This window comes from Cetorhinus maximus, chromosome 11 (assembly GCF_964194155.1).
Source record: "Cetorhinus maximus chromosome 11, sCetMax3.hap1.1, whole genome shotgun sequence".
NCBI classification, from domain to species: domain Eukaryota; kingdom Metazoa; phylum Chordata; class Chondrichthyes; order Lamniformes; family Cetorhinidae; genus Cetorhinus; species Cetorhinus maximus.
The window spans coordinates 33496890-33520738 of NC_135889.1; the positions used below are offsets into that span (position 1 = coordinate 33496890).

At 44.5% G+C, this 23849-nt stretch overlaps 1 protein-coding gene across 9 annotated transcripts in view; it reads left to right on the forward strand.

Moving 5' to 3' along the window:
• LOC144686492 (diacylglycerol kinase beta-like) overlaps positions 1-23849 on the forward strand; it is a 691325-nt gene that overhangs the window by 607060 nt on the left and 60416 nt on the right. For all 9 annotated transcript variants that reach the window (XM_078551766.1, XM_078551771.1, XM_078551773.1 and 6 more), the window contains one exon: positions 15961-16162. In XM_078551766.1, coding sequence (XP_078407892.1) covers positions 15961-16162 — 202 coding nt within the window. The remainder of the gene's footprint in view (positions 1-15960; positions 16163-23849) is intronic.

Here is a 23849-nt window from a genome sequence, read left to right on the forward strand (position 1 = left end):
TGGGGGAGGTGTGATGCTGCCGTGGGAGGCACCGTTTTGGACGCTCAACGGTGGGAACACTGGGCTGCAACAGGGTGGTGATGCCGCATGGAAGCAATGGGAAGGCAACAAGGATCTTGTTGGAGAGGGACTTAGGTCACTTTTCCATGCCTCAGAATGCAATTAAATGTTGCCTTGCCGATTATCTTTCAGTGCATGGGGATCACAGGCAGTCAGATCCGTGATCATTCAAAGGTGGCAGGATTCAGATGAGGCCTCAGACTCTGAAGGGAAGGTCAGCCACTTCCATTGGAGTGGAGACTCGAAGAAAGGGGAGAGGAGGCCAGCGAACTGGGGGCCTCGGGGTTTGGGGGCGGGCAGGGCCTGGGGTCAGAAGGGCAGAGCTGCAGAACACTTAGAAGAGGTGAGGGGCATTGCCTCAGGCACCAGATGCATTGGCAAGGCCTGAGTCCTACTGGAGGACATTGCCTGCAAGGGCAGCAACAATAAAGGGGAAGTGAAGCTTTTTTTAATTCATTCATGGAATGGGGGTGTCGCTGGCTAGGCCAGTATTTATTGCCCATCTGAGAACTTAATAGCTTGTTCGGCCATTTCAGAGGGCATTTAAGAGTCAACCACAATGCTGTGGGTCTGGAGTCACATGTAGGCCAGACCAGGTAAGGACGGCAGATTTCCTTCCCTAAAGGACATTAGATGGGTTTTTACTTAATCAACAGTGGTCATCATTAGACTTTTAATTCCAGATTTTTTTTATTGAATTCAAATTCCATCTTCTGCCATGGTGGCAGTTGAACCCGGGTCTCATAATTATCTAGTCTGGTGACAATATCACTACACCACTGCCTCATCTGCCCAGTCCTCCTGGAACCCTGAGTGGAGGGGGAGAGGAAAATAGGGAGAGTGGACCAGGCGCCGGAGGCACCAAAGCCAGCACAGCAGCAATAAGAAGCACAGCCTGTAGCTAGACAGCTGCAGAAGGATACCAAGGGAATGAGTCCAAAGACAGGTTATGCTGCATACCAAAGTGTCCAGGAGTTGCATAAGCTACCTCCAGATGGTGGAGTGCCAGTATCATCGAAGCTGCCTAGGGAGTTTATCAACGACCTGTGCAATGCTGCAGTAAGGCTTGTGATCGATGGGACTAGGTGGGCACCCAATGCCACTGAAAGTCACAGCAGTGCTGAACTTCTATGCATCCAGCTCCCTCCCTCCAGAGATCCACTGAGGATATGTGTAGGATATTCCAGACAGCCACTGCATTAAGGAGGTCACCAATGCCTTGTTGGAAAGGGATGGAGAGTTTGTGCGCTATACACTAACCCTGATAGATCATAGACCATAAGACATAGGAGCAGAAATTAGGCCATTCGGCCCATCGAGTCTGCTCTGCCATTCAATCATGGCTGATAAGTTTCTCAACCCCATTCTCCCGCCTTCTCCCCGTAACCTTTGATCCCCTTACCAGGGGATAGCCAGGCAGGGAGGAGCTTTGACGTCAGGCCATTGCATGTTTCCCACATGTGCAGGGTGTAATCAGTTGTACCCATATGATGGTTAAAGCTCCATTGGACCAACCTACAGTGTCCCTAAAGAAGAAGGGGTTCTACTCGATCAACATCCAAATGGTCTGCGATCACAGCAATCCTGCAGGTGTGTGCCTGTTTCCCCAAAAGTAGGCACAATGTACATGCACTTCGACACTCCAAGGTGCCGCAACTGTTTCAACCTGGTGCCTGCCTACAGAGATGGATCAGCAGGGACAAGAGCTACCCATTTGAGACATGACTGTGAATGCTGGTGAGGAACCCTCACACTGCAGCCAAGGAATGTTAAGTACAGCCATGGGCCACAATCAAGCAGGCAACTGGCCTACTGAAAATGCAATTCTGTTGCCCGATTGCATGTTGCAGTATAACCCAGTGAGGGTTTCCAGGATCATAGTCATCTGCAGTGCTCTGCACAACCTAGTGCAGCAAAGAGGGGAGGCCTTGCAGCCAGAGCACTTGAATGAGCATCACTCCTTGTCTGATGTGGAGGAGGAGGCAGAACAGGTAGGACAGTATGATGAGCCACCTTTATCTGGGATGCAGAGACACACAAAAGAAGCTCGTGAGAACCTCACTCACACTTCCTTCCAGGAGCCATGATGCCCTTGAGATGCCTGCCACTAAAGGCCCTCAACTCACATTGCCCCTACTTGTCATCGCACAGTACTTAGCAGCATCCATCACACAGCCTCTCCATGTGCATTGCCCCATTCACAGAGAGGACCAAACTCTGCCTTCCCTCGACAGACAGACAGACAGATGAGGATGCAAAGGTTCACACTGCGACAGTCACTGAATAAAATTCACAGGAATAAGTTTACAAACACTATTTAATGAGACACAACCACCAATCAAAAGTATAACCACTTGTGCTAGCTGGTGCATCTAGATGCATTTTCCTAATGTATTTCTGAGCGCTCTGATGAGGTGCAGCTCCAGCACCTCTGACTGCCTGAAGCTTGGAGGGCCTAGCACAACTACAGCTACCTCCTCCATGGCTACGGGGCACTAGAGGTAAATGGGTCACTGGCAGAGGGGCTGAGGAGTGCCTGTCCACCCTTGGAGCATCCTGAGAGGATCCCCAGAGACTGCAGAAGGCTGATCCTCCTGTCTCTCAGTGCGCAATGGCACTTCCCTATCTGAAGGGAAAGCTGGAGGGAAGTCTAGGCCCTTCATTCCCTCTTGTCTGGCAACAGCAGCATGGCCATAGCAATGGTATGCAGGTCTGCACACACAACTGGCAGCCACTGAGTGGTACTGGATCTGCTCTCCAAGAGGGTTACCAGCCTCTACTTGGTGAAAGCCATGCACCGACACACCTGAGACATGGCAGAACACATGTCATGGATAAATTTCTTTATCGTCAACGCTTAGCATAGCCACTGCAAGCGCCTACCCCCCCCCCCCCCCGAGTCTGACACAGCAACTCCAACAGGTTTTATGTGGCTGACACCGAAAGCCCGTCATCAGCCTAGGGCTCAGCATGGGCTTGGTCTCCAACAGTCCTCCAGTTGTCAGGGCCCTTGGCTGCAATAGCCTCCCTCTGCTGCTCCTGGCTCATCTGTGAGGTGCTCATCAGATTGTAACCCCAAATCAAGTCAACCCATTTCCACCAAGGTGAAGGTATGTGCACTGGTGGAGGACGCAGGGGAATGATATGATGATGCATCCCTGACGCTTAAATGCCCTCCTCCTCACAGGTGGTCTGCAGGGTCCCTGTAGAGGCAGCAACCCATCCATCCAGAATATGAAAACCTGCAAAGGAGAATGCAAACCTTCCCAGGCCCTCTTCCTATCCATGTCTAATCTGCACTTACTTTCTGCGCAGCAGTAGATGCCAAGCTCGAGGCCTCCTCACTCTCTTCCCCCGGCACTCCAATCTCACCATCCGCTATAGCCCAGTTGCCCTGCTCTAAGTTAGGTCAAGAGATTTGGACTCCATACTAAAATTCAAAGCAAGAAAATTCTTATCGAAGAATAACCATATTGGCAAAAAGGACAATCACTAATTTAGAATCAATCTAACAAAGTTTATTGGGGGTTACCATTGACCAGAAACTGAACTGGACTAGCCGTATGAATACTGTGGCTACAAGAGCAAGTCAGAGGCTAGGAATCCTGCGGCGAATAACTCACCACCTGATTCTCCAAAGCCTGTCCACCATCTATAAGGCATAAGTCAGGAGTGTGATGCAATACTCTCCCCTTGCCTAGCTGAATGCAGCTCCAACAACACTCATGAAGCTCGAAACCATCCAGCTTGATTCGCACCCCATCCACAAACATTCACTCCCTCCACCCCTGACGTACAGTAACAGCAGTGTGTACCATCTACAAGATGCACTGCAGAAACTCATCAAGGCTCCTTAGGCAGCACTTTCCAAACCCACGACCACTACCATCTAGAAGGACAAGGGCAACAGACACATGGGAACAGCATCACTGGAAGTTCCCCTCTAAGCCACTCACATCCTGGCTTGGAAATATATCGCCATTCCTTCACTGTCACTGGGTCAAAATCCTGGAACTCCCTCCCTAACAGCACTATGGGTGTACCTTTGTTTTATTCATCCATGCGATGTGGGCTTCGCTGGCTAGGCCAGCATTTATTGCCCATCCCTAATTGCCCTTGAGCAGGTGGTGGTTAGCTGCCTCCTTGAGCCGCTGCAGTCCATGTGTTGTAGGTACACCCACAGGGACTGCAGCAGTTCAGGAAGGCAGCCCACCACCTTCTCAAGGGCAGTTAGGGCCAGGCAATAAATGCTGCTGTAGCCAGCAAAGCCCACATCTCTTAAATGGATTAAAAAAAATAAAGATTGATACTTATCATTTCATCAGTCAAGGCATGCCACGATGCACAAGTTCAGCATGTGTTGGCCTGTCTTTCCTGTGGATCCTGGGGCTTCTGGGGTCTTCTCTTCTTGGTTCCTCGAACCTGGTCTCTTGACTCACGACGTCCTTTGAGATTTTAATTAGCCCACTTAACTCTAACATGTATACAAATCCCTTTGCAGCTTTGAGTTCGACTCCAGTGGATCCTTTTCCAATCCCCAACCTCTCTCACGCTTGCTCTCGCTCTCTCTCACCCTCCTTCCGATTACTTTAGCCCTGGCAATCCTGTCTACACTGGATTCTTATGGTATTACTAAGCCCAGCTACAGTGACTTTAGTCACTAACAAAGCCTAATTCTGGATTCATAAAGCAACCCCTCAGCCTGTGGCAAATACCCGACAACTGGCAATGTCCCACGCAAATGCTAAGCTCCTAGCAAGTGCCCTACTCCTAGCAGATGCTCACCCGGCAAGTGCACTACTTATAATTCTCTCTCCCAACAAATGCCCCCCAATAAGTGCCATGTGACAGATACTAACCCTTGGGAAGTGCAAAGACCTCAGTGATGCACCCCTATTTTTATATCCTTTTTGCAGGTAGCTTTGCAACATTTAGCCCAAGTATGTACACCTAGATCAACACAATTAACAATTTCTAACCCAAAATTGACAACTCTTCACCAATGGGAAGAGTGCTCCTGGCTTTCCCACAACAATCTAACCTTAATTTCTGTAGTAAACAGGGTTAACAAATGGGATATGCTAATGTATTACATAGATGATGCACCACTGACATCAGTAATGTGTTAGACTCTCTTAGAGAGAGGCTGGAACCATGCCTAGGAATAATGCCTACTCTCTAACTTGTTTAGATGTAGTGCTAATAAACAAGTGTCAAACAGACACCAGAGTATATCTACAGTCTGTCTACTAACCAACTCCTACACCTAGAGTCCAAGATAGAAGGACCATCCCAGAACATGCGATGGCACGTTGATGTAAAAAAACTGCATCAGCATTATCGAAGGAACCACAGAGTGAAGAAAATTTTGAAAGTAGCTCGTAAAACATCAGTGCAAGAAGGAGGAAGAAAGAGAGGGGTAACGACCGTACATGCCCTTCCCCTGCCTGTTTGACTGCCTTACAGGCTGCAGAGAGCCAACAGTGGGAGTTAAGTATTTATGAAACACAGCCCATCCAAGAAATGAAAAGTCAAGAAAAAGACAAAATTACAGAGTTCCTAGGGAAAGTTGATAGTCTTAGTCCAGACTATTGGTCAGTTACAGTTCAAGTTCAAGGCTTAGATACTACTTTTAAAATTGATACCGGAGCTGCTGTTAACATAATAACAGATGACCCCAACTGGCTTCAGGCAATGACCCTTTATCGATTAGACATCAAAATACAAGGCAGCATAGACCTTCCAATCAAAGGCTGGATTATTGCTCCTCTCTGCTACAAGGGGCAACATATTGTTGATTCTCTCTCTGTTCTTCACAATCAATGTACATCCCTATTGAGCGGCGATATTGGCATACTTCTAGGAATCCTAGAAAAATCTGATAATGCTCATCATTTGAACAACCCACTTACGTTCATGCAACAATCTTCAACCTTCTATTTAGAAGTAGTAGAAATTCAGCCTTCAGAAGCTGAGAAAGTTTATAAACTCAGCAGTTAGTTCCTTTCTTTCACAGAGACACCATCCAACAGACCGGGTGGAGATTATGTCATGAAGCAAGACCAGAGGTGGTGGATACAGAAGGCAATAGATGCTGACCATCCCCATGAAGACCTGCTGGATCTGAACTGGCTCTTCCTAGAAAGCGACGAAGAATAATTACTTGCAGCACTGAGCGATCTCTTGGAGATTGAAGTCCTAGAGGATGATTTGTCTTTCCAGTCAATAGACACACCATTTGAAGTCTCTGTTATCTTCTTAGAGGAGTCGGCTGCGTTTCTAGTGGCTGAGCAGCATTCAGACCTTAGTTCCACTGAACCTACCAATGTATTGCTTAGACTATCTCTCGTTATCCATGAGGAGTCTTCCAGAGAGGATGCCTTGCCTGAGACTAGGTCAGAGTCCATGGAGAATCACACTGCCAAAGGGCTGGTAGTTTCCAAGGATAAAAGTCAGTTGCCACCCATACTTCAGTTCACACGAAAAGTCGTCTTCCCTCCAGAGCTGGAGATCAGTGCAGAAGCTGCAGCAGAATCTTTAGCACTTCTGAAGCTTCAGAATTCTGTACAACAATCTTGTCCCCAAGTTAATAGCCTCCAGGGAATTTGTCTCATTACAGAAGATGAGGCTGTTTTGTCTCCATATCCTCAGCAATTCTTCCCATTGCCCAGAGTGGAGCAGCCTCACACCGAGAGAAGTATGGCTGTCTTACTACTGCCTACAGATGGTAACTAGTCCCCCCGAAATATCATTGGGAAATCATGTCTTCTTTTTCTGACAGTCTTTCAAGAATTTGGTCATTGTTTTCTCCTTCGTTATCTAAGTTTGTTGAAATCTCGGATCCTCAATGCCTTTTCAGTCATTGGTACATCAGAGGTTGATACAGCTATGACAGCCTTCCTTAGAGCTGAAGACGATTCCTCTTCTGAAGGTAGTTCCCTTTGTGCTTCGAGGGTGCAGCAAGTTCCTCAGTGTGACCTGACGACTTCTCTTATCCCAGAGGGTCCAAAGGTCGGTTCTCTTCACTCTTCTCTTTTGGATCAGTCTTTTGTTGAAAAGTTTTAATTGTCCTTGCAGTTCAGTCATCCTGCAACCTACACTCTGCTTCCCAGCTACGCTGACAGCAGTGCTGCTAAATTGCTGTCCTATTCTGAAGATGATGATGTCCTACCAGATGCAGAAGAAACTCCACACCTCTCCAAGGCACCTTCCCTAAGGGCCAAAATACTCTGGGAGATTGAGTGCCCCAGAATTGTGACTTGGAGAGGGGAAGAATAGGAGTTGGAGTTGTAAAAAGGAGTTACAAAAATTTAATGTAAATAGTTAAAGATGTAGCTTCATGTTGTTGTTGAAAATAGGATAGTAAATTTGGGGGGAGGTGTAGCATAAAGGGTTAACAGATGGGATATGCTAACGTATGACGTAGATGATGATGTACCGCTGACATCAGTCAGTCATGTGTTAGGCTTTAGAGAGAGAGACAGACAGACAGAGAGAGGTTGGAATCATGCCTAGGGGCAGCATGACTACTCTGTAATCTGTTTGGATTACAAAGTATTTGTAATACTAATAAACAAGTGTTAAGCAGATACCAGAGTATATCTACAATCTGTCTACTACCCAAGTCCCACGCCTAGAGTCCAAGATAGAAGAACAATCCCAGAACAATTAGTATCTCTAACCAGATGAGCTCAGAACATTTTGGCCCTCCGGCACCTTTCAGGCCAATCGGCTTTGCAGCTTTGGCTTCCTTTCTAACTGCTAAGCTATAACTTCCATCTTTTGACCTGAGGCCCTGGAATATCTCGTCATCAGGCCACCTTCCTGGCCAATCAGCATTGTAGCCTTAGTTCTCAGTTCTGTTGAAGGGTCGTGAGGACTCGAAACGTCAACTCTTTTCTTCTCCACCGATGCTGCCAGACCTGCTGAGTTTTTCCAGGTAACTCTGTTTTTGTTTTGTAGCCTTAGCTTCTATTTACTGCTAAGCTTGACTCACTGGAGCCCAAATGTGCAAATGTGTCCTAGTTATGACTTCAGTTCATTGCCACGTGTTAAAAGCTACATCACAGTATTTGGCACTTAGAGATGTCAACTTTAAGACATTCTTAACAACATATCCCAAAATTCATGAATCATCCCAATAACGCACACAAATTAGGACTTTTCACCACTAAGCTTGTGTACAGTATAATTTAGCCTTATTAATTACACAAAAGTGCCAATAAGGTGAAGTCTAACAGTTGCCACCTCAGCGGGTGTCACAATTCGTATGCCCAGCACTCCTCCGCCCATTTTCGCCATTTCTCTGGTGTTGGGAACTCTTTTCTCTTGCAGCCATATGGGGAAAGTGAATCTGCAAACTTTGATCAACTGACCCCTGAATTAGCTGGCATCCCTCTGACACATGATTGGGACTCCTGGGTATATGTCTCCTACATCCACTCTCATGGAACTTGGAGGATGCCGGCACCAAGAGGTGGGTGCCTTTCATCCACCTACAGCCATTCTTCATTGGGCAGCTTCTGTTGGGACATACAAACTCTTTCACCCACCTGGTCAATCCCTCCCCATGTTGAACCCCTCGTGTATTTCCCACATGAAAGTTGCAATGCACTCAACTCACCCCGGTAGTACAGAGGAAGTCATTGACCCTCTTTCAACACAGGACCCCAGAGATGCTAACCTTCACTGCTATCTCCACCCATGCTTCCTTAGTCAGGTGTCTTCTCACCATCCATAGGGAACAGGACCTCCCGCCATTCCCAAGCAACCTGAAGGAGAATTTGCAGGAAGGCAGCAGGGAACTGTTGGGCAGCCATCATTTGTCCTCTGACGTTTCCCTGTTTACAGCCTCCTGCTCCACTCCATTGATTGTGTAGTGGAGACACAGGAACTGATGGCCCTCGGTCCGGGAGCTGTTGGCCCTCGGTCCGGGAGCTGTTGGCCCTCGGTCCGGGAGCTGATGGCCCTCGGTCCGGGAGCTGATGGCCCTCGGTCCGGGAGCTGTTGGCCCTCGGTCCGGGAGCTGTTGGCCCTCGGTCCGGGAGCTGTTGGCCCCCGGTCCGGGAGCTGTTGGCCCTCGGTCCGGGAGCTGTTGGCCCTCGGTCCGGGAGCTGTTGGCCCTCGGTCTGTGCTAGAAGTTGGGGCCCTCACAGGAAGTTCAGAAGCACTGCAGTCAGGTCCAGCTACTGTTTGAAAATGGCACCAGCACTTGTGCTCCTGTCCTCTGACACCAGATTCCTGCCCATTTATTTACTAGGCCCCATGCCTCCATCTTATTAATTGGCTGGCTGCCACATGGTTGTTTTTGGCCGGCTGCTTCCACCTCAAACGCCCACTTCCGGGTACACTGCCAGGACCCACACTGCTGACATTAAATTCCGCCCAGGGTGTCTTAATATGAAAAGTCCTATTTCTGAACACTAATGTTTCTCACCTTCATGTGCCACTTAGAGCAGAGTTTTCCCACTGTCCTGACCGACATGCCTCCCTCAACCAATATCACCAATAACAGATTAACTGGTCATCCATCTCATCGATCTTTATGGGATCTTACTATGTGCTGAATGCCTGCATAATGGTAACTGGATTCAGAGCAGTCCATCATGAAACATTCTTGAGAAAAGTGACAAACCAGTCTATGGCCAGGATTTCCCAGTCGGTGAGCGGGAGTCGGGGCCTGCTCGCCGACGTGTAATGACGTCGGGCAGAACTCCCGACGTCACCCCCGTCTCATTTCAATTTTCAGGTCGGCGGGGGGTCAGCAGAATCAGCTGTGCACTTGCCGACCTGTCACTGGCCAATTGAGGCCATTGACAAAGTAGTTAAAGTGATTAATGGACCTGGCTGGCTTAAGAAAAAGCATGAACCCTCATCCACGGGCAGGATGAGGTTTCATGTAGGTTTTAAAATTTTTAATAAAAGTGTCAGTGAAAGTGATGGACATGTCCCAACTCATGTGACAGTGTCACATGAGGGGACATGTCAGGGGAATTTATCTGTTCTGTTTTTAAAATTTTTTCACACAGGAGCCGATCTCCCTGAGGCAGCACTTAGCTTCAGGGAGATGAGTGCGCTCTTTCACGCGCATAGCGCTTCCTTGCGGACATCACGCTGGGTGGGCCTTAATTGGCCCGTCCACGTAAAATGGCAGCACGTCCCAGATCGGGGGCGCCGATAGGAGGCGCACCTCCACGTGCCCGCTCCTAAACTCCGCCCCCCCCCGCCCCCCCAACGGGGGGAAGATTCTGCCCTATATGTCTATTTTTGACTAACTAGCACTACCAAATCATAGTGTATAACATTATCTTGTTGATAATTGGATGGCATCGATTGTGAGGTTGTATACTTTCTTATCGTTTTACAGTGCTCGTAAAAACAAACATTGAAAATGAACTGATCCTAAGCCACAATTCTGTTACAAACCATAATGAGCAGGAATGACCTTCACAGTTTTCATATAAATGGTGCTTCAACAAACAAAATATATGCTCTTAAGTCCTTTCTGTAAAAAATGTTTTGATGTGTCCGTGCACAAATTATACTTCTGTTAAACATTCTCTAGAAAAAAATTCTATTCAAATTATTCTTGGAGCAGAACTCATGTTTGAGTTATATGCCAGAGTTCCAACCTGTATGAACCTAGAACAGATCCCTGAACTTCATTCAGTAATACAGTTCAGATGTCCCAGGTTAATGAGCCTCAGCTGCAGGACACCCAAACCTGACAGCAAAATTTCTGACAATAGTGCCATTTTCCAGTTGTTCTCCAAGTGGGAGTGTTCTTTGATGGTAGGAAATAAATATTGCTCACTTTAATACATTATCACTGTACCTTCCACCAGATATTTGGGAATACCATTAGTATACCAAGCAGCAGCCAGATGTTTCCCCATAGGAAGTGATGGAATAGCCAGAGGTTGAATTATCCTGACCATGCCCTGGTAGCCAGACTAACATCCCCAGGAGGCTAGGAACAAGTTGCCTACTTAATCCTTTAGCTGAAATTTGGAACATGGTCAAAAAGTAATGTATGGATGGGAAGACTTTTTTAAAAGCCTTCTTTATAGCTTAATGTTCATTTAGAACTAACAAATCACTTCCTATTGAAACAGCCTACTTCAGGGTTGTTCATGCATGCCCACATTCTTGAACCACATACTGAATTGGCTGTATCTTTTCCAAGGGCAACTGCATAGATTGTAACAGGTTCAGTCGGTTCTAGGCTTGCAAGGCATCTTGTCAATCACTTTCCATCTATCGATGGTAGCATAATGAACAATGTTTAATGAATTTTTAACAAAATCCATCACAAACCAGTCAGGAGGAAATGTTTCTAAACTAGAAATAGGTACAACTGATGCTGTGCAACCTTTTTAGCACTTATACAGTACAAAAGCGGAATCTAAAAGTGCCCCATTCTCCCTTCATGGGTTGTGCTCCAAGGGAAAAGTAATCCTATGTGGAAATTATTCAATAGTAGGCTTACCAGAAAAATGGTCTCAAAATCTTCCACAGGGTTCTGGTAACCCAGGCAAAGTTGTGTAACAAGTCTCCTGCCGTGTCATCCTTATTACAATCAGATCCTTTCATAACACAGCAAAGCCTAGAACAACTAGATGTCAGTCTTCAGCCAATTGGATTCACTCCACATGATATCAACAAATGGCTGAAGGCATTGGATACTGCTATGGATAAGGCTATGGGTCCTGATAACATTCTGTCAATAGTAATGAAGACCTTTGTTCCAGAAGTAGCTGTACCCCTAACCAAGATGCTCCAGTACAACTACAACACTGGCATCTACCTGGCAATGTGGAAAATTATCCTAGTGTGTCCTGTCCACAAAAAGCAGGACAAATCCATTCTGGCCAAACCACCCCATCAGCCACCTCCCGGATCATCAGCAAGGTGTTGGAAGGTGTCATCAACATCACTATCAAGCGCACTTACTCAGCAATAACCTGCTCATTGATGCTAAGTTTGGGTTCCACCAGGGTCACTCGACTCCTGACCTCATTACTGCCTTCATCCAAACATGGTCAAAAGAGCTGAACTCGGGAGGTGAGGTGTGAGTGACTGCTCTTGACATCAAGGCAGCATTTGACTGGATGTGGCATCAAAGAGCCCTAGCAAAATTGAAGTCAGTGGAAATCAGGGGAGAAACTCCACCCCCCCCCGACTTCCCCCTGCTCCCCTTCCCCCCCTGCTCCCCCCTCCCCGGTTCAAGTCATACCCAGCGCAAAGGAGGATGGTTGAGTTTGTTGAAGGCCAATCATCTCAGTTCCTGGACATCACTGCAGGAGTTCCTCAGGGTAGTGTCCTAGGTCCAACCATCTGCAGCTGCTTCATCAATGACCACCTCTCCATCATAAGGTCAGAAGTGGGGATGTTTGCTGCTGATTGCGCAATATTCAGCACCATTCGTGACTCCTCAGATACTGAAGCAGTCCTTGCCAATAATCTGCAAGACCTGGACAACGTTCAGGCTTGGGCTGATAAGTGGCAAGTAACATTCACACCTACAAGTGTCAGGCAATGACTATCTTCAACAAGAGAGAATCTAACCATCTCCCCTTGACATTCAATGGCATTGCCATCGCTGAATCCCCCCCAATCAACATCCTAGAAATTACCATTAACCAGAACCTAAACTGTACTAGCCATATAAATATTGTGGCTACAAGAGCAGTTCAGAGGCTAGGAATTCTGAGGCAAGTAACTCACCACCTGACTCCCCAAAGCTTAATCACCATCTGCCAGGCACAAGTCAGGAGCATGATGGAATACTCTCCATTTGCCTGGATGATTGCGGCTCCACCAACACTCCACCAACCAATTTAAACATTGTCCCCCTCACCATCAACACAGTGGCAGCAGTGTGTACCATATACAAGATACACTGCAGCAACTTACCAAGGCTCCTTTGACAGCAGCTTCCAAACCCACAACCTTTATCACCTAGAAGGAGAAGGACAGTCGATGCATGGAAACACCATCACCTGCAAGTTCCCCTCCAAGCCACACACCGTCCTGACTTGGAAATATATCACCATTCCTTCACTGTTGCTGGGTCAAAAGGCTGGAACTCCTTTCCCAGCAGTATTGTGGGTGTACCTACACCACATGGACTGCAGCAGTTCAAGGCCGCAGCTCACCACCACCTTCTCAAGGGCAACTAGGGATGGGCAGCATATGTTGGCCTTGCTCGCAGTGCCCACATCCCATGGAAGAATTAAAAATACAGAAACTTAGTGAAAAACAAATGGAGAGAGATATACAAACACTTTCCCTAGACCAAAACATTTAAAATTAGTCAGTATAAAAGTGACTGAAATAAAACTAGATCCTTTATTGCAACATTAATCATTTTATAGAGCTAATTGTATGAAATTCTTGGTTATTCCACAGGATAGAATTTCAAAGTCAATGATCTTTCTTTGGCTTTGATCATTCAATGTGCAGTTTATTTTTCAAACAACCTCTTATTAATTTTAAATAGAGACCAAACAGTAGGCCATCACTGCAATACATCTCATCCAAGCATTAGAATGTTAAATGTCAGACATTCTCTAGAGAATAGTAACTCACACACGTACACCTTACTACCATTAAAAATTCATTGAGTTAGCACAGCAGAAAGACAGATATGATAAAACCAGACAAAAACCTAACACACAACTATCAAATACTGATGTGCAATTCAGCAATTTCATCATATTTTACCAACAACAGCCCATGATCTCCACAACTTTAAAATCCAATGCGCTCCTTACCTCAACGGCTGAATTAATTTATCCAGTGTGTACTTGAATTACATTGACCATGTTTAGTCACAGTTCAGGCAGTGTGGGAGTGTTATATATGTCAACGTGGGTTAAGGAGAGGAAAAATAAACACCTCATTCCTGGTAGCTCTTCAGTGACCTCTTGCTATCAGTGTATTATATGGATTTCAGATGCAAATAGGATTGGCTACGATTTTGTCTGCAAGGCTCAAACATGATTGTTACCTATTTAAACTAAGCATTGTAATTTTCAGCATTCTGTACAGTATTGCCTAATTGCACTGTGTAAACTTTTATCAATTTTTGTTCATACCCAAAGAACAATCCACATGTACCACTCATTCCCATTAACTTGTCAACAGGTGCTAGTCTCCACAGGCATTCTGATCTCTGGATGGAAATATGCTGATCTTATGCGAATGCTTTGAGAGAAAAAGGAGCAAAAGGGACTCTTCAATTTTTGATCCTATTTGCTCTGTGAAAGGTCAAATGAATGTTGAGTCATATTCTTGATTAAAGTTCAATGCTTAGCCTAATGACAATTTCTATCCCATTTATGCTGGTTTGAATTCAGGAAAACGTAGAGGTGAAATTTGTCTTCTCTAAACTTGATGGAGTAAAACAGGCAGCCAGTTTGTTGTTAGCCATTTTCCACAGCGGCCTGAGACAAATTTTACCCTTTCCCCCACCTCGATGTTAAAAAGTTTGTGAATTCCTACTCAGTCAGCTGATTTCAGTCAGGTTGGGTCCTACAGTTACAGCACCCATGATTTAAGAAGGGGGATGAGCCAGGCTGCCTGTTTCACATCAGTGATTCCTGTTTGAACTGCCCTTGTTTTTGCATAGAATGAGGACAGAATTCTGTTTCATTGCCAGTGTTTATTGTCAAGGTTCACATGAATAATTTTCTGGCCAAAGTACTAGGTTGAAAGGCACCTGTAGAACCATGTATAAGTATGTCTATGCCTCTAAGAGATGGAGAAAATTTGCAAAGGATTGGATTTACAAATCTTGGTAATAGAATAGGTTTTAATGATAAAGCTCTTCAGAGAAGGGGACCTGATTATTGAAGAAGTAGCCCTACCAAAATGTAGGATGGCAAATGATGCTAGCTGGAAATTGTAAAATTTACGTCGGATGATTATGAATGAGTATGGTGAAAAAGGTAGGAAATATATATCTTCCTGTCATATTTGGGCTGGCACCTTTCACATCTGTGTTCCCCCCTCAGCAGAAAATCCTGAGTGGTAGCAGGAAGCCACAGCTGGCCACAAAAATTTCCTTCCACATCTCCCTAGGTCACACTGACCTCCTGAAAAGAAAATTCAGACCCAGTTTGCAAACTTTGATCTGAAGTAATTTTGTGGTGAAAATTAATCTCATTATCCTTTGAATATTGCTTATAAAACACTCAGTTTGGAAATTAGTAAAACCTTTTTGTGCCATTTATTAATAGTTTTATGAAATTGAAAAGATTTTTTCTAATAGGCTCTAGATATGGCCTGTTACCCCTATTTTATTTATATGTATAATGTTAAATTGAAGATTTTTTAAACATTGTCCTCATGTTTAAACTTATTACTGGTACTTAGCTTCCAATTATTTGTATATGTGAATCCCAGTCTGAGGAGAGAAGACGAGGCAACCTGATTTCATGTTTTTGTTTTTGCCACTTTAGAAACACGGATATGCAAAAAATGTCCCAAATTGGTTATCATGTCAATTTTCCATTCATCCTTTTGAGGCACATGCCAGATCTTTGATTTCTCTTAACTGTATTTTCGTTTAGGAATGTAGCTGAAAATTATATTGCTTACCTATTAGCTGTATTCCTCCATTGTACCTATTTAAAGTAATAACCTTAAGTGTTTTGGATTAATTTGAATTATATTTAGATCACAATAGTGAGCTTAACATTTTTTCACGATGTGCATGAGAGCCAGATGGTTGACATAAAGTGAAACATATGCAAGTGTTCCTTTAGCCCCGAAAAGTACAATTGAGTGATGACCAGTGGTATGACAGAGCTTATCCCATGCCTCCCTTCAGACTTTGGAAGATTTGGTTAAGCAGTTCAGCTAAAAAAAATATGTATTATGATTTATATCTTTTAGTGCGATGGCATTGTCCTTGATCTAAGTAACACATCACTGGAAGGAATTGCAATTCTCAACATTCCAAGCATGCATGGAGGGTCCAACCTTTGGGGTGAGACAAAGAAGCGAAGGAACTATAACCGTATGAGTAAAAAAGTCCCAGAGAAACTCTCCTCAACAACAGTGATAGATGTGAAGGAGCTGAAGTTCTGTGTGCAAGGTAAGAAACACAAGCTATCATGCTATTTAACTCATGGGTTTGTATCAGTGTCTTTGCCACCAGTAAATTTTCTAAGTGCTGTGAAACATTTTAATTGCATAACTATTGTAATTAGCATTTGAGGAAGGCTTGCTGCAAGCAGTACAGCATTGGTGAGCCAATATTCAATATCTCAGCTACATTATCAACAGGTACCATGATACCTATTCAAAGTATAATTCAAACACATATTAAGTTGATTAGTTTGCTCTCCACTATTAAACTTACATTTTTCAAAAACATAATAAATATAACGAGTCCCAAGTTTCAAACCATGTAAACAGCAAATAAGTGTTGACATTTTTTAAGAACTAAGCAATCATCATGGCTACAAAGACATTAGCTGTTGTAAATATTGAAATAATCCTAATTAAATATTTGAAAGGCCAAATCTATTGTCTTTATCCTTGTCACAAACTCCACTCTCTAGCTATTGGCTCCATCCCCCTCCTTGGCAAATATCTGGAGCTGAACAAGAAGACAGTTCAGATTTGACCTGAAATGAGCTTCCGACCACATAACTGTGCCATCACTAAGACCCCCTAATTCCACCTCTGTGACATTGCCTGACTTAACCCCTGCTGAAATCCTCATCTATGTCATTTTTGCCTCTTGACTTCACAATTCTGACACAAACCTGGCTGGCCTATCACATTCTACTGTCTGTAAACTTGACATCATTCAGATCTCTGCTGCCAGTGCCCTAACTCACACCAAGCCCTGTTCATCCTTCACCCCTGCGGTCGGCTGGCTTCCAGTTAAGCAATGCCTTGATTTTAAACTTCTCATCCATGCTTTCAAATCCCTCCGTATTCTTACCTCTCCCTATTTCTGTAATCTCCTCCAGCTGCCTAAGGCCTAAGCTCTGGAATTCCCCCCCTCTAAACTCTGGAATTCCCACCTCAACTTCTCTGCCTCTCTACTTTGCTCTCCTCTCTTTTAAGACACTTCTTAAAACCCACCTCTTTGACCAAGCTTTTCATCGACTGCCCTAATATCTCCTGATTAGGTTTTGTGTCATATTTTGTTTTATAATGGCTCTGTGAAGTTCCCTGGGGCATTTCGTTACATGAAGGTGTTATATAAATACAAGTTGTTGTTGTAAAAGACTGGTGCACTGCAGTGCCAGCAACAAAGAAAAACCATGGCAAAAGAAGGTTTTAATGGTAAGCAAATATGCTGAGACGTTATGCTTAATGTCAGTATTTATTTTTTTCCCAAGCTTTCTAGTTGTGAAATGATAACCAAACATTAATGGAAATTTGCTTCCATTCAGGGAGATCACACCGTCATTACAATGCCAATTATGGGTTACTTTCTTGTTGTCATAGCCGCTTCACTCTCTACATTCAGCACAAATAATTAATATATATGGTAGAAATCAATGTTAGCTGCTGAACGTTGTTGGTGTGTTTCTGTTGTTTAATTCACTGCTCAGGATTACCCAGATGAGAACACAAGCATTGCAAATGGATACTGTTACTTCGCATGTAGTTGATTTTCTGAGAAGGAAACTAGTCCCATTGTTTTTTTTCTGGTTGCAAAAAACATTCTTGAAGCTATTTGCTATGCTATCAGATACCCTTGATAACCTATCATTGGAATGCACAGAACTTGGAAAAAGACTACCCAGGCTCCAGGCAATACAATATTCTTCAATAATTCTTATAGCCCCATCAAATTTTTCTGCAGGTAGTAATCATATCTCTTCCAAACATGTTGATACAGTTAGCCTCTTGTTGCCTGCCTTGACAGTCCATTCCATATATTCATTGAATTCTACATAAAGTTGCAAAATCCAAATTGTCATTTTCTCACTCTTTTATGATGATGCCTTGTTGCAGAATCTGTGATGGTGTTACATACATTGACATTTATCTTGTCCATACCCTTTGGAATCTTACCTTCTATAAAGACCACGCCTGAGTAGGCATTCGGGTTTGTTGGTGCTTAATCCCTAACTATCAATTTAGTTGCTTTCACTGTAACTCCTTCAGTGCCTGTATAGTATGGTGGGCAGAATTTTATGGAGCCCACCATGTTTGGTTATTTTTAGGAATGTAGAATTAGCAACATTACCACAGAACTCACCCAAGGGTGCTACAGTAGCATAGTGAAGTATGTTGCACCAGTATATGGTATTGTAACAGCCAGCCATCTCTCAACCAAGAGAAGGGAAAACAGAAAGGAAGGAGAGTTATTCCTGAACCACTCTTGCAAGCATCTTCCAAGCAGTATTAGCAAACGTCAGATAGATCAGCCAACCCACCCCTCAATCAGTATATTTTATAACACAAGACCAAGGGAGAAAAAAAAACTCAAGATCTTGCCTGTATTGCTATGTTTTGAATACCTTAAGTGATCTAATTCAAGTCATTAGAATGGTAGCTGTGGCTCAGTTGGTAGCACTCTCACCTCTAAATCACAAGGTTTCAGCTTCAAGTCCCACTCCAGGGCCTGAGCACAGAAATCAAGGCTGACGATCCAGTGCAGTACTGAGGGAACACTGCCCTATCGGAGGTGCCGTCTTTCAGGTGAAACGTTAAACCAAGACCCCCATCTGCCTGTGCTGGTAGATATAAAAGTTCCCATGGCACTATTTAGAAGAAAAGCAGGGAAGTTATCCCTGGTGTCCTGGCCAATATTTATCCCTCAGTCAACCTCACAAAACAACAGATTATCTGGTCATTATCACATTGCTGTTTGTGGGAGCTTCCTGTGCGAAATTAGCTGCCATGTTTCCTACATTACAACAGTGACTACACTTCGAAAAACACTTCATTGGCTGTAAAGCACTTTGAGATGTTTGATGGTCGTGGAAAGCACTATATGCATATAAGTCTTTTTTTCTTTTCAAAGAGATTTGATAGCATGTTTACAGGGAAACTATCTTTTGAGGGATCCAGGGCAAGTAGACAACCTTAAAATTAGATCGAGACCATTTACAAGTGAAATCAGGAAGCACATTTATACCCACTGAGCTGGATTATACGCTCTACTGCGGGCGGGTTTGAAGGCGGGTGGGGCATATAAACTCCTGAGGGTGGCCTTCCTGCTGCCTACCCAACCCAACACCACTCCCCCCTCCCCACCACCAACCTGCCTGAAATTTTACGTGTAGGGCACAGGAGGCATCGGTGGCCTGGGCACCCTTGCGTCTATTGAGCTCCTTAAGTAGCCAACTATTGGCCACTTAAGGACCTCGTCCCTTCCCCATGGATATTTTACCCATGCTGGGTGCAGGCTCGCCCCGTGCAGGAAGCCCAGCAGCTTAAGCTGCGCAGGCTGGTGTCGGCTAAGGGGAAGGGGGACCTTCTTTGCCGATTCCCTGTGTCCATCAGAGGAACTCTGCCCCAGGCCATCTCCCTCTTTATCTCTCCCCCAGCCTGTTGAACCTACTCCCCCCCAACCCCCCTCGCTGAGACTCCCAACCTCAGACGTATCTGGGCTCCTCGGTGTGGACTACAGCTTATAGTCCCAGCTGTGGCCACTGCTCCCGGTTGGCACTGCTGCGACGAGAGAGCTGCCAGCCATCCGAGTGGCTGGCAGATCTCTAAGGTGGGACTTTCCCCCAAGAAAGGGGCAGAAGTCTCAGTCTTAAAGCAATTTAACACTGCTCACAGCATTAAATTGCTGTGGAGTGACCATCAGGATCGTGGGCGGGCTCCCCCCATCTTTACCTTTTTGCGGTGGGGAACGGGGACTGCGGCATCCTGTTGAACCCAGCCAAATGCTTGGAAATTTGGAACTCCAGCCCCTCCCCCCTCCCCTCCCCACCAAAAGGCTATCAGTGCTGAGGGGTTAATTGATTCGTGTTAGGTAAGGGCATCAAAGGGTATGGAACAAAGGAAGATAAATGGAGTTTAAATACAGATTGGCCATAATATAATTGAATAGCAGAACAGGTTCAAGGAGCTGAATGACCTACTCCTCCTATGTTCCAATGCTGACGGATACAAAACTAGTTGTTGTTGGTAAACATTTATTTACTAGTATAGTTAGTTTATCTAGTTTATACACTGCTTAGCTTGCGACTTAGTATTAATCCGTGATAATGTGATGTGTTTTAAAGCATATCATCATATCCCACAGTTCTCTTCTGGAACAGAGATCAGTGTAATGCCATATAGTGAATGTAATTTTAATGTCACCACAGGCTGATGAAGAGTTATTAAGAGCAGCCTCAATGACTGACTCTAGTGACCCCAAAAGAAAATAAACTTGTGGATTTTGGGGGAAATAGTAAATGGCTCGACATTGTTCCCACTTGGGCCCAATATCTTCCCAACACACATGTTAATTTCAACATGTGAAGAATAATTCGTTTTAGCTTGAGATCCTGGAGGGCGGTCGGTTCTTGTAAAGCTGTATTCAGCAGGAGTCGGTGCCTCCAGCAATTAGTAGGAGAGAGGGAAAGCGGGGGTGATGGTAGTGGGGCGGAACTCTGTTTATGGCATCTGAGTGCTTTGATGTGTTGCAATCTTGTAACATACCCACATTTCCTATTGAAGTGACCACATCTCTTAAAACCAAAGTGCTGAGTGCTGCTTTTATACAGAGTTTGGTTACATTTTGATATGACATTACAGCAACTTGTATTTCATTAACAACCTTTAACATCAAAAAATGTTGCAAAGTGCTACACAGAGATGTAATCTTAAAATGGGTGCCAAGTCAAAGAGCTATATTAGCAGCTTTTTCTGAGGTTGTGAACGTTGTGAATCAATCTTCTCATGGCTAGGTGTAATTCATTGTCATTTAAATACAATGTAAATCTTCAAACAATCAGAATTGCTGCACTTGGTGTAGTCTTTCACTATGTATGCTAAAGGTTACAAAGCTAAACATTTAGTTCAGTTGAACCTTTGAAGCCTTTGAGGTAGAAGTCAATCTGACTGCAAAAGTAATTGACAAGCGCAATAATAGGAAATATCCTCATGCATTTTCCTTTATTCTCTATCAGAACTTTTGTACTGCTCACATGTTGTGTTTCCTGTGTGGTGCCAATTGTTAAATTCAGACCAATAGCAGAGGAACAGGCAAAATATAGCTGCACATCAAAGGCAGAGTGCACAGGGCTCAGTGGCATTGATTACACTGATAGTTGAAGGCTGATTTTCAAGCAGATCTTTGAAAACGGTTTTAAATGCTGTTCAGCTTTTTAAATTTGTATCAGTAGATGGAATAACACTTTGCCTGAAGGTTTATGTTTTACTAATGCACTGCCCATTGCATACTGCTCAAAAAGCACATGTGTGCACGCAAAGGTAGAAGGCGGAATCAGGTTTACAGTCAAAAAACATGCTCCTCTTCAATACCAAGACTGGTAGATGAAGAATGGGTGTGTATCCAAGGTTCCACAGCAAGGTGAAGAAATGTATTAAAGCATTACCTAAAGTGTTGATTGTTTTTAATCAGTAAAATTATAAATTTTCATATCAAATAATAAATTGAATGAGCTATTTGATGTAAAATAGAGCTCTCTTCCTTCTTCCCGTATTCTCACCTTCTCTCCTGAGGGTGTTGAACATCACAGGATTGTAAAGAAGGTTTGAATGAAGATGGCTTTTCTACTCACTTGATCTCATCCTTCCACAGATTCAGTCCTGTCCTCTTCCCATTACAGCATCTGACTCTTCTTAACTGAGCCCAGTGTACTGGCCTTAACCACTCTTCATGTCAACCAATAGGGGCTGTTGATCTTGCTCTGTTTAAATGCATAAATATTTCCTGACATCCAACTTAAACTTGTCCTTCAGAATCCTGAACTTGTGCCCTAACATATATGAAGGTATTTTTTTAGTTTTATGTCCTCCATCTTGTGTAGTTCAAAGATATCCACTGTCAGGTATCTCCTTTCAATGTTAAAGAGCCCTAACTTATCATTCCTCATTGCTCTTCTCAGCCAGGTTATTTCACTGTGTACTGACTGGAAGGCATGCATGGCTCCTTGATGTTGGGATGATTGGGATTGTAAGCAGCATTCCAATGTGACCTAAACAGGATCATGCATAGCAAGAGATTCATTCCTGGGGATTCAAACTCTGCTGATATGTCAGTGTTGTTCAGCTGCCACAAACATCCTGTGCATCGCCATCATTATTTCCATCATCACTCCCCCATCACTACTGCTCCCCCATCGCCGTCAACCCTGCCCAACACCATTACTTCCCTCTACATCTCCTTTGCTCCTCTCATCACCACCATTTCTCCTGCATCGCCCTCACCAAAACAACATCACTCTCCTAAACAACATCCCACTGCTCGTAGTCATTGTTCCTCTCATAGCCATCACTTTCCCCAACACTAATACTCCTTCCCCAGTTCCACTCACCCCAACCACAGTCACTGCGCCGCTACCATCACTCCCATCATCTCTGTTGCTCCATCCAAAGCTGCTGTTCCCCTTCCATCAGTGCTTTATCTATTCTATATATAGTTATGATCAATTTCAAAGAATTCTGCATTATTTATTGTTCAATGTTCACTTTTACCGCAGCTAAAATTCTCCATTCCTGGCAGCATCCAAGTGAATCACCACTGTACCCTCTCTGGTGCAGTCACATCCTTCCTCTAAGGTGATGACCATAACTGTACACAGTACTCTAACTGCAGTCTGACTAGTGTTTTATACAGGTTTATCACAGCCTCTTATCATCTGTGCCTCAGCTAATGAAGGAAAGTATGCCATATGCCTTCTTAGCCACCTTAAACTACCTTTGTGCTACCTTCAGGGATCTGTGGACATGCACCCCAAGGTCCCTCTGTTCCTCTACACTTTGCAGTTTTCTATCAATTATTATGTATTCCTTGCCTTGTTTACCCTCCCCAAATGCATTACCTCACAATTCTCAGTAAAGGAATTCCATTTGCCACTTTTCTGCCCACCTGACCACTCTATTGATATCTTTCTACAGCTTTCTTCATCACTATCAAACACACACCCAATTTTTGTTTCATCTGCAAACTACTCCATTATTCCCCCTACTAAGGCTCGATCATTTATATGCACTAAGCAAGGCACCTTGTACTGAGCTCTACAGAAGCGCACTGCAAACAGCCTTCCAATCGTATAAACATCCATTGACCATTATCCTTTGCTTCCTGCTACTGAATCAATTCTGAGCCCAACTTACCACTTTCCCTTGAATCCCATGGTATTTACTTTTCTGACCAGCCTGCCAAGTTGGAACTTGTCAAAAGCCTTGCTATAAAATCCTTGTAGATTACATCAAACGCGCCATCCTCATCTACCCTCCTCAGTGTCAAATTTTGTTTGATAACACTCCTGTGGAACCACCTTGAGACTTTTTACTGCGCAGAATTTTGTCCTTGGCGTGCAGTATCAGCGAGCGGGGGAAGTCGGGAAGCCGACTGCCACCTGCGATTGGCAGCACACTGCAATTTTACACCGGGTGGACCAATTAAGGCCCACCCAGCGCAAGACGTGGCTGCGGAATGAGTACATGGCGGGTGCTCAGTGTCCACTGGGTCCAATGGTGACCCGACGGCCGATTCAAATGTGGCCTCGGCAGTGTTTGGAAGGCTGTCATCGAAGGACACAGAAGTCATGCTGGAGAATGGTTGTGAGTGGACACGGCAGGCAGGAGGACAGGTCTGCCTTTCTCCGAGGAGTGCCTCACTGTCC